The sequence below is a fragment of the Scardinius erythrophthalmus genome (genome assembly GCF_964197995.2).
Source record: "Scardinius erythrophthalmus genome assembly, chromosome: 11".
Taxonomy (NCBI): domain Eukaryota; kingdom Metazoa; phylum Chordata; class Actinopteri; order Cypriniformes; family Leuciscidae; genus Scardinius; species Scardinius erythrophthalmus.
The window spans coordinates 33228452-33240702 of NC_138231.1; the positions used below are offsets into that span (position 1 = coordinate 33228452).

Genomic DNA, 12251 nt, shown 5'->3' on the forward strand with positions numbered 1-12251 from the left:
TATATAATAATTGGGTTCCTAAAACAACAATGTGATGTGTGTATATATATATAAAAAAGTATTTATATTATATATATTATATATAATGTGTTATTGGCATATTGATATTTGGAGCTAAAACAATACAAGACGGGTTACACATAAAAAAAAAAGTACAAGAAATAAAAATAACAATGTTTGCCTAACATGCATTACAGGCCTACAGCAGAGCTGCGTAACGTGCCATGCCAACAACAGCTTGACCGAAGTTTCATCTACTTGACCTCAGTTTACTTTTGAAAAGAGTGGGCGGCCATCTCAACAGAACACAGACCCTCTTTTGAGCTGCAAGGACTGCATTTAGATCCAGTCCAGAGGAAGTATGTTGACTTTCAGATACCATTTAATAACAGCCAAAGCACTTTCCAGCTGAAGCCAGCAGGCCAAATCTTGTGATGGCAAATTTCTGTACAAAAGCTCTGAATTAAATAGGTCAAATAGTATACTCACATGTGCAGCCCCCATCCCCCCTCTCCTGAACCAGGAAGAGGCTGAAATATCCCACCAGCTCATCAGGAAGGTCAAGCTTTGAGGCCACAGCCTGATGAGGATATTAAAGCATCATTAATCTAGACAGCACTTATTATTACCCACAAGAGAAGAGACTAAACCTATTCACAAGACATGCAATATGTATTCATAGACAAAACACACAATTTTGATAAATGATGTGTGTATGTGAATTTAGAATAGACAAGTGAATGCCCTTGCTGTGTTACCAAAGTGTTTTGTTTTTTACTACTGTAGGATTCATATTCTATTTTATAATTCCATATTAAATTATATGGCATTTTTTAAACATTTAAGATTTTCTCATGTCAAAACTTTCCGAAGTGTTTTCTTTTACAGGAGTGTTGTGCGCTCAAGTGTTAAACATTACACTCAAGGAGATCCCATGATCAAGTTACTCTTCACTACATTTAGGCTGTGTTTTATGCACAACACTTGACTTTCTCACTTCCATCAGGTGCTAAAGTGCACTTTGGGCCATCACTGTGGTTGAATAGCACAGCGGAGAGCAGTGCGTGCTGCATATGGGTGCAGGGGGCATTTTAATGAGAGCTTGGATCTGCCATGGCTCTGTGTGGTGCACGTGGGAAAGCTATGATCCACAAAGAGCTTCGTAAAGCCGTTAAGGCTTAAGCTGTAATACGTGTTACACTGATTGGAGAGCAGGTCTAAAGGCCCGTTCACACCAAGGACGATAACTATAAAGATAACGATAAAGATATAATTCTAAAAATCGTTCTCCATATTAAAGAATAACAGAGTTCACACCACAACTATAACGATAAAGATATGAGGAACGATATCGTTGGGATCACTTTCAGAACGATTTTTTTTCAGCTGTCAAACGATAAAACACTGACAGTCAATCAGAATCCATTCTAATTTAAAGGTCTCGCGCATTTAAAATGGGGCGCGCGCGCGCGCGTGCTTAGAATAAAAAGACCGTTATCGTTCGTTGGTGTGGACGCATATATAGTTATCTTTGTCGTTATCTTTATAGTTATCGTGCTTGGTGTGAACGGGCCTTAAGTGAAGAACCAGTGAAAAAACACAAGATGTTCTTTTACTGTACAGACTAAGACTTGTACAGCACAATATTATTTATATTCAATTGCATTTAAAAGGAACAACAAAGACTTTAGAAGAACCGTCAATTCATTTAAATTGTGATTAATCATGATTAATCACATAAATATTTGCCTTCTAGTTAATGATTTCCAAAGAAATAATAAACATAATTACTGGGTTTAGTCTGTGTTGATTACACTTACAGTGGACTATATGTGTATACATATGCTACCAAAAGTTTAGGGTCAGCAAGATTTTTTTTCTTAATGTTTTGAAAGAAACATTTCTGTAGCTTAAACAGTACAGTATAGTGCTAGCAATGCCAAGGTCGTGGCTACAATTCCCAGGGAATGCTGAACTGATCAAAAAATGTGTACCTTGAATGTAATGAGTCACTTGCTTTGGATGTGTCTGCCAAATGTATTAAGGTAAAAGTCTCTTATGCTCACCAAGGCTGCATTTATTTGATTCAAATTACAGTAAAAAAAAAAAAAAATAGTAACATTGTGAAAAATTGTTACAAATTAAAATAGCTGTTTTCAGAAATCTAATATGATGATTTGGTGCTCAAACATTTCTTGCTGAAATTTATTTGAAACAGAAATCTTCTGTAACAATACATAAATGTCTTTACTATCACTTTTGATTCACTTAATGCATCCTTGCTTAATAAAAGTATTAATTTCTTACCAACCCCATATTTTTGAACAGACATGTGTATAAAGACAATGGACAGACCGAGGCAGATTTTGGTGCTCTTTTCTGATAACGCAAATCTGCAATAAGTGAATAATAAAACAACTTTTGCCCCAAATTTAAAATGTTGTATTTGTATTCTTTTTTAAATGTATCATTTACACATTGTTTGAAATAATTATTTATTATGTATTTTGAAATTATTTCAAATATTTTTATTATCACATTTTTCACACATATAAAAAAAAAAATCATTAAAAAGGTTACAAATTTTTTACAAAGAAATTCATAATAATAGCTGCCAGCTATTTCATTTAGATGAAAATATACAGGAAACTGAAGATTATTGAACATTGTTAGTTTGGTTTGTATCATAAGACTATACCTATTGTTGAGCGATAAACAAATTTAATTGTTCACTTTGAAAGTCCTAACAAATATAAATCCTTTACTTGTTAAATCAGAAAAGAGTCTATGTTCTGTTTTTATGTATGTGACCATATGAGTTTATTAGTGTAACAAGACATGAATGAACATGAGTGTACAGGATATTTATGTTAAGCCGCGTTTCCCCAGGAACTAGGGACTTTGGGGAGGTACTCGGTGTGTTTCGACCGCAGACACCAGGGTCTAAATGAAGTTTCAGGTATAAATTTCCCCCTTAGAAAGTCCCTGCTCGCGAGGTGGTACTTTTTCAAAGTCAAGGAACTTTCGGGGTGGGACTTGGGCGCTGAACATGCTGATTGGTTGAGTTCACGTGACATTTTGATTGGTTGACTCCACGTCGCATTTTATTTCAACCACCATTTTTAAAAGTCTGTTGCAGTGCATGCAGTAAGAGGAGTCATTTACTATTGGAATCAACAATTTTGTTTAAAAAAATATGAGCGATCGACCGTCAACGAGGTTCAGGCTTTATTAAGCTTATATGCGAAGGACGAAATCCAGTGCTTTGAAAATATGAAGCAGATGTGTGCTTTGGAAACCGTTACAAAACAACATTCTCACCTCCAGAACATCTTCGGTCTGGTCAGATGTGAGGATGTTGACTTTGACCTTCTGGCCATTGGACAGGTAGATTTCTAGCTGCACCTCCTCAGTGGGGATCTGCTGGGTCTCCTGTCGAAGAGTGAAACAGTGATGCTCTTTAAATAGTCTTTATGTTTTTTACATTCTCAACTTTCTTTATTGTGTAATGTTGCTGTTTGAACATTAAAATGGTCTGCAAAGTTAAAAAGCACAAAGTCCACTCCAAAAGTAGTTATTCTCTATATAAGTAAGAACTGTTTCTGAACTCCCTGAGACACCTCGATTGCAGTCTTGTGAATGTACGTCATAATATTCTCGCCCAAGGCATGCAAAAAAAATAAAAATAAAATGGGGACAAGGCCTGGTTGAGTTGCATTAGTAGTGTGTTGTCGCCCATGTCCAAGGGACGCTGTTTTTACCCCAGACCTAACGCGGTTATGGTAAGGGCATTTCCAAAACATACTCGAATCGGTTGACCAATCACAAAACACTGATCCAGTCGACCAATCAGAGCACATTGCGCTTTTCGAAAGGAGGGGCTTCAAAGAGACATGAACTGTCAGATTGGGAAGAGAGGTGCTGCAACAATGTAAAATATGTCAAAAATAGGTGGTTTTTGAACATTCAAGCATAAAAAACATTCTAGAAGCGCCCAAAACAAAATCAAGACTTCGTAAAAGGACATAATAGGTAATCTTTAAAATTTAACTTCGTCAATTTTCAATCCGCTTTGTATTGTATCGGTAGTATATGTAAATGGACAATGTTTACTCGTCCTCCATTTTACCTGGGTAGGGTAGGTTTATCACTGAAAATTGTACTGAACTATGTCTACTCTTTAAACACCATATTGGTAAAAATGGAACTCCATGGCAACAGCTTTCTTACCTGTACCCGACTGTTTGCACTGTATTTAAGCCTACTAGGGTCACAGAATTCAGTGATTCACAGAATTCGGCACTACAGTGGAACTGACAGAACGGCAGTTTCTTTCAGTTTTTCCCCTCTGTTTGGCCTAACACACTGTGTTCATGGTCATCCAGTTTGAAATGTTGACTACAAACATTTTCAAAGGTCGTTCTCTCCATATTTATGATTCTTTGCAGCCTTTAGCCTACAATGCGCTGGATCCTTCACTGGAAACCGAAAGCAATTAATTTCTGCTAAATGTTTACTCTTTGAATTCTTGCACCCGGGAACAATACAAGTCGACAACATTATGACTGAAAGTTTACCAAGAAGCATTTGCATTTCTATTGTATAGGCAGCCAACTTTTATTGAAAGTGGTAAAGAACCCCTTTAAAGGTTTTGGGGAAATACCTTGCGCTGAACTCTAATTCAACTTCTGATGTTTCCTGTTCAGCTGATCTCAGAGTGTTTTGATGAACATGCAGTACTGGTAATATTTATCACACCCTTTCACACAGAGCAGTTTCATTTCCTGTGTATTCCAACTTACATGTCATGGGAGTGTTTTCATTTTAGATTAAATGTAATGCTTTTATTTCGGTGTGATTTACTGTATAGATTCAGGCTTATCACAAGATACAAGAGCTTAGATAGGACTGGTGATTTGGTAATACGATATTTGAATTAAACACAAAGCCACAAGGGTCAAAACACTACAGTGCTGACTACAGCACAGTTTTTATGTATAAAAAAAACACTGTTTTTTTACTGTTCTATCCTTCACTGTTTGCAAATTCATCTTTTTTTTAACCCCTCTTCCTGCATGTTTCATCTCCCACTGTGGCAGAGAGTCTCAGACCAGCAGCTGATCTTTACAGAGATTTGAAAAAATGAAACCGCAAGGCCAATTCTAATCTCTTATTCTGTTTCTGCAGACTGCGCTCTGATGGACAGCTGGGGGACGAACGGGATCTGACTGCAAAGTTACCAAAAATATATGTGGGCTGGGGGATGAAATTCCCAAAGAATGAAAGCAACCTATGTGATTCAGGCAACAAATGTAGTACAGAATGGTACTTGAATGTAAGGAAGTGAACAGAGAGGAAAATCAACCGGTTCTACATTCAGGACACATGATGATATCTTAAGGAGGAAATACGATATATCAGACCCACCAATATACTGGATGACTAGGCTTTTTTTCTAAAAGTTTTGAATTCTTAGCATTAATGGGAGTGGTAGCGGAAATTATCAGAGAGATAGTTCACCCAAAAATAAATTCTTTCATTATTTACTCACCCTCATGTCATTCCAAACACATAACACTTCTGTTCATCTTCGAAACACAAACTAAGATTTTTTTTTATCAAATCTGAGAGCTTTCTGTCCCTCCATTGGCAGCAACGCAACTACCACTTTGACACTTCAAAAAGATCATAAAGAGGTCATAAAACAAATTCATATGAATTGAGGTTCATTCTCGTGTTACGCAGTATGTTTGAGCTTCAGCAAGAACCAATGAGCTTAGTTTGCGCGCGTTCTCTTCATTTCATGTTCGCTGATCAATGTTTATATGTAAATAAAATACTGATTTCCATCTGTTTATCATTTAAAGCAATCCAGTCTCTTCATAAAATTTGGACTAAACCCCTCAATTCATATGGATTAATTTTACGATTTGGGTTTAAGGTTTATGACAGGCAACTATGTCACTTCTGTTTTTAGACACCATAAACTTTGAAGACATATCAGAAATAATGCAAATGTTAATTAAGCTAAAGTCAAATAAAGAAGCTGATAGCAAAATGGCCTGAACATGTTTGAACATGAAAAGGGAAACATAATTTAGTTATATTTTGAAGGAACCCCTCTGAAATGTTTAAGTGGATAATCATGCGACAATGACCAATAATAATTTTATTCTGGATCTGTAAACTTACAATAAGTTTTCATATGTATGTTTACAATATTTCTAATAACAGCAGTTAAACTATTATACTTACAAGTATCATAATACATTTTCAAATTATAATCAATAAACAAAAATAATATAGAAAATCTACCTGTTGAGCTTTTCTCAAAAAGCTGTTGAACACCTCGCTGGATCCCAGAATGTGGTCCTGACGCACTGCAGGGAGAAAAGCTCATCATTAAACGTTTAAAGCTAATATAAAAATGTAGTTAAATAAACTGAAACTACTTTTACTATTATACTCTCATATCAGAATAGCATGCTATAAATGTATAAAATACAAAATGTATAAGCTTAACATTTATACTACTCCGTTAATTCAGCAAGGATGCATTAAATTGCTCAAAAGTGACAGTAAAGGCTTTTACATTGTTAATTTAGATATCTATTATAGATATCTATTTCATTGTATTTATAATTGCTGTTCTTTTGAACTTTCTATTAATCAAAGAATCATGAGGATCTCAGTTTCCACAAAATAATTAAGCACAATAAGCAGCAATTGTTTTCAACATCGATAATAATATTAAATGTTTCTTGAGCACCAGCTTGCATAATACTGATTTCTGAAGGATCATGTGACACTGAAGACTGGAGTAATGATGCTGAAAATTCAGCCTCGGTGAGCATAAGAGAATTATTTTAAAATCTTTAAACAATTTATCAACCACAAACTTTTGAACGGTACTTTATCTCACTATAAAAAAGCCCCATAAAAAGCAGTGCAAGGGCTTCAACAATGACCCAAATCATCAATTTGTTTTAACAAGCTCATCAAATCAAACCTCCCAACCAATTCACTTAAACAAATCGAACACATCAGTGCCACTTGAGCACAAGGCCAGTGTTTTAATCAAAGTATTAGATAAGTGGTTGGTCTGTCCTTTAAAAAGTTCAAGGTACAAATTTCATATGGAAACATTTGTAGAAAGATTGTCAGAATATTTTTGTGTACCTCCTTGAGGTAATATTTTAAACCAACTTTCTTAATCTTGTGTTTCGTCTCAATTGAACTATAATGTAAAATTAATTAATCCAAAATCACGTTAACTCAAACTAATCTGAAATATAATGCAGACTTTTTCTTTGAAAATACCACCATGGCTCCCTGACTGATAATAACCTTAGTTTTGTGGGAAAAAAAGATGCTGGAGGCAAACTGACCAACATAAACTATACTGTTTACTTTTACTTCCAATATAGCACAGGAGCAAACGACCGCAAAACATTTGCACAAACTAACGAAATATTCACTCTGAACAGCTTGTGTGTTTGTGTCGGTTAATTTTCCATAACCATGTTTCTCAGTGATGTAACTGAGGGGAGCCCCAGCCAAGAGCAGCTCCAGACTGTGAGCAAATAAGCTCAACAAGGCTTAGCTTGTTCGATGGATAGTGCCAGTGCTGGAATGGATTAGAGCTAACGGCTCTTGGTGCTGCCAGCACTGCTGATTTCCTTTTGTGTTCAGAAAACCTCACCCATAACCTGTTAAATGACATGCATGGCAAAATTCTTAACGCTGTACAATATCGGTAGCTCTCTTTCATGTAGTGTACCTGATGTTTTCAGGAATGACAATGTAGAACATTAACAAGCTCCATCCTCTTCGGGAAGAGCAGAAATGTCATAAAACCCCATATGAAGGATTAAGGCTGACAAACCAGTTTTCTATACTGTGTTGACACATTTCCAGTTGAAACAGGAAGTTTGGGTGTGTTTTTTTTTTTTATAGCCAACAGGCTTAAATCACAGCCATGAGTCATGGCTTGCAACTTGCAGTTGCATTATATCGAGCATTCGATTGGACAAAAATCTGTGCAGTGCAGGATGAGTCATCAACATTTTTGCTGTCGATTTTAAATGCCTAAACTACTGTTAAAAAGGTTTTAATACTTTTATTCAACAAGGACACATTAAAATGATCAAAAGTGACTGTAAAAGAAATTTATAATGTTTCAAAAGATTTAATAAATGCAGTTTGAACTTTTCTTTTGAACTTTTTACTTATCAACGAATCCTTAAAATGTAAAACGTTTTCCACAAAAAAACTGTTTTTTAAAGGGATGGTTCGGAGTAATTTCAACCTAGGGTCCTTTGCACTATGACCTCGAGCCAAACACCCCCCCGAAGCTTTTTTTTTCCCTTGGTCGAACATTATTCAAGTTAGAGCTTATTTAGAGATATTAGCCGAATTTCCCAAATCACGGAAGTGACCTCGACGTCCGGGTTAGCTGTAGCATAAGCCATCAGACAAGTGTTATTTATTTAAACTCCTGATGTACTTACAAACTTTCCAATGCCTCGTTTTATGAGTACAGAACCTATTTGTACTACTGTAGAAGTTTGGTACCATTCCGGGCATTATTAGTGGGGTAATTTACGAGATACAACCTTGGATCCATTCGCGTCTGCACTAAGCCATTCGGCTGATATCTCTAAAAAAGCTCTAACTTGAATAATGTTCGACCAAGGGGAAAAAAAACTTCTGGGGGGGTGTTCGACTCGAGGTCATGGTGCAAAGGAACCTAGGTTGAAATTACTCCGAACCATCCCTTTAACATTTGCCATTTAAAAAAATATTACCGTTTTAATTGTATTTTTGATCAAATAAATGCAGCCTTGGTGAGCAGAAGATAAAAAAAAAAATCTCACTAACCCTAAACTAGTGAACAGTAGTGTAAATCTGTTAAATTAATTTAATAAATTTTAGGAGTACACTAGCATTTAGATGAGCTCAAAGATAAAACAAATGGACCACAAGTCACAAAGATAATTTTGTTTGTGAACTTTTCAGGTAAAAGGATGTTTTTCTTACCAGCTTGCATGTACTTCTCTAGCTGTTCTCTCCTCTGATCGACCTCAGCCGGTGTGAGAGTGAAGATCTTCTTTGGTGGAAAAGCCGGCACCACATTATTTCCATATTCTTTTTTTATCTGAAAGAACAGAGGGAGAAGTTCATTTTAAATCTGAAAACAGAACATTTGGTTATTCTGACAGGACAAATTAAACTGACCACTGACTGCCCTTGGCCGCTGAGACTCGACCAGGCGTACTGTGGGTCTCTCAGGCACCACGCTAATAAATCTGTTTACACTTCACAGCATCTACTAAAATGATGCCTGCTGTTGTTCCATCTGTGTCATTGGCATTTTATTCAATGGCACAAGAAGAAAGAAAAAAATATCTATCAATCAATGTTGCTATCATAAACTAAAACTAAAACAGTGTTCACTATTTGAAATATAGCTTTTAATTTTAGATTAGATAATATTAGAGGTCCATTTTAAGGGTTAACTTCAAGCCTCACACCATGACAGCCTCTGCGGATTGCATCATATGACCACGTATGATCTGACTAGGCCCTCAACGCCCTGTTACCTAGCAACAGCGGCTTTGAAACAACACAACATGCTCTTAATGCTGAGATCACTGCAAGTTCTCTTTCATTCATGAAGAAAACACAGAGTTTGTGAAATTGGTAGGTGTAAGAAAGGTAATAGGCAGATCTTTTTCTGAGAATGATGCCTCACTTCCAAATATTTGGAATATGTCTGACCTTTTCAGTACTGGTGAATATGCTCACAGCTTAACCACTTCACTATTTGGATGAGAAGTAAATTTGTGTTTCACAAGTGTACTTTGTGATTTCAATCCAGTCCAAAACAAACATGCCTGTGTTTTTCTCACACAACCTCGGTAAATATTATGAAGCAAATTACTGTAGTTTTTTTTGGCTAACGGAGAACTCGGTCACGTCCAAAAAAAAGGTCTTTGAAGTTTAGATTTAAAGCTACAAATCATTTCACTGGCTGTCCATCCAGGCGCCAAAGTGACTAATCACATTAAATCCCAATGAACACAAGAATATATTTCAATTAAACCAATATGCTATAATACAGTAGGTACTATGTCTACTGTAATTTCTCATTATGTTTCATTTCCTCAATTTCAGTGAAGCAGTACATTTTCAAAATATATTTCACAATCTCAGACAGCATTCACAGCACTGACTTATTAATTGGATGATTTTACAGCCAGTGATTCGTAACTAGTCGTTTAAATATTGTGTTTTCTTGATTTGTGTGTTTACCTGTTCATGGAGGCCCAGGAGTTGACTATAACGTACTCGACAATGCAAGACACCATTCACATGGATATTGTAGGCCTGAAGAAGGAAAAACCGTTAGTTAGTCTTTATATACACATTATAAAAAATAAACGCTCAATCCATATTCATGAATAATCTTTAAGGCTCTGAAAGAGTCAGTAAGATTTTTTTTATGTTTTTGAAAGAAATCTTCATTTTATTTGATTAAAAATACAGTAAAAAAATGCAATATTGTAAAATATTATTACAAGTTAAAATAACAGTTTTCTATTAAAAAATATAATTTATTCCTGTGATGGCAAAGCAGAATTTTCAACATCATTACTCCAGTCAACAGTGTCACATGATCCTTCAGAAATCATTCAGAAATCAAGAAACATTTCTTTTTATTATTAATGTTGAAATAAGTTGTACTGCTTAATATTTCTGTGAATATTGTGATTAATTGTTTTCCAGGATTCTTTGATGAATAGAAAGTTCAAAAGAACAGCATTTATTTAAAATGGAAATTTCTGTTTTACATTTTTACCTTTACCGTCACTTTTGATCAATTTAAAACATCTTTGCTGAACAGAAGTAATTTCTTGCTTTTTAACCATGTGCATTTTTTTTAAATCATTAATTTAAACAATTACTATATTCACTCTGAAATATCAAATTATTAAATAAATTGAATAAAAAAACTTTAAATGATGTAGTCGCTTAGTAAATAAGAACATTTTATATCAAACCAGCTTGTTTAATGGTGGTGCCTTAGTATTATTTTAGCCTTTCTACAAAAAACAAAAACAAGTAGTATCTAAAGCGATTATTGAGCCTGGAAACCAATGCCATTCAGTTCCGATTTCTTCTTCTCCCCAAAAGCTTTACAGCATTTGCTGTTATTGCATCCACTCCGAAAGATACAATCAGGAAGGAACAATAATCATATTTTAATATGCATGGACTTCTCAACACCATTTATTGTCGAAGGAATGTAAGCTCGCTTTTTCTTTTTTTTTGTCTTATCTGAAACGGCTGTGTTTATAAAATTGAGGGACTTTTGCACTATTGTCTGACTTCCTGATTTGTTGTTGCTTTGACTACTTGTCATTTCGCACATCTTTAGGTGTTGAGATAATGGTCCATTGTTCTTTATGGAGTAAAAAATAAAGCATGCAATGTATCAACTAGACACAAACCAAAATATGTGGTACGGGTACATTCAAAAGAAAGACTTTGACTTCAGAATGGGAAAACAATATGAAGAGTGTTGTTTCAAAGATGTTTCTAAGTTTTAGGTAGAGTGAATACAGCAAAAACAGTTCTTGAGCCATTCTTGTGGATTGTGGTATGACCCAATTATTGACAGCAAAGCTCTGCTACACAACTCATAGATGCAAGTCATTGAAGATATCAAAGCTGGAACAAGTCTGATAGAGGCATGATAGTCAGGTCCGAATCTTCAAGATTGTGTAACCCTGTAGGCATTTTTGAGGAAAAGTTGTTATACCACATTTTTAGAAAGTTCAATGTCTCCTGAATAAGGATCCATCGTATAACATTGAAATAAGGGTCCCATTTTCTTGTAATTGTCATTGAAACAATAGGTGCATTATTCAAAGCCAAAACACTACAGGTGGATAGGGTAAAAATTTTAAGTTATAGATATCACCATAAAACCTTTCCAGTTTTTCACTTACATAGAGACAGACATTTTTTGTATTACAAGTTTTCTGAAATGTCATGTTTACATATGCAAATGAGGCATACCAGTATATATATATATATATATATATAATTCGAGGGGCAGGCATACCAGTGCGCGGTTCCCCCTTTCGGGCTAGCCCTGTCTCTTCGCGTCTTCACAAAGGTTGTCGAGGCAGCCCTTGTTCCTCTCGACGACTGGCTGATCCTAGCTCACTCTCGAGACAAGGTTT

At 35.5% G+C, this 12251-nt stretch overlaps 1 protein-coding gene across 2 annotated transcripts in view; it reads right to left on the reverse strand.

Annotated features, from left to right (window-relative positions):
• The window catches only part of snx17 (sorting nexin 17), a 31060-nt gene that overhangs the window by 13263 nt on the left and 5546 nt on the right, over nt 1–12251 (reverse strand). For both annotated transcript variants that reach the window (XM_081377921.1, XM_081377920.1), the window contains exons 2-6: nt 10315–10389; nt 9040–9157; nt 6316–6380; nt 3322–3432; nt 490–580 (exon numbers count right to left, since the gene is read on the reverse strand). In XM_081377921.1, coding sequence (XP_081234047.1) covers nt 490–580; nt 3322–3432; nt 6316–6380; nt 9040–9157; nt 10315–10389 — 460 coding nt within the window. The remainder of the gene's footprint in view (nt 1–489; nt 581–3321; nt 3433–6315; nt 6381–9039; nt 9158–10314; nt 10390–12251) is intronic.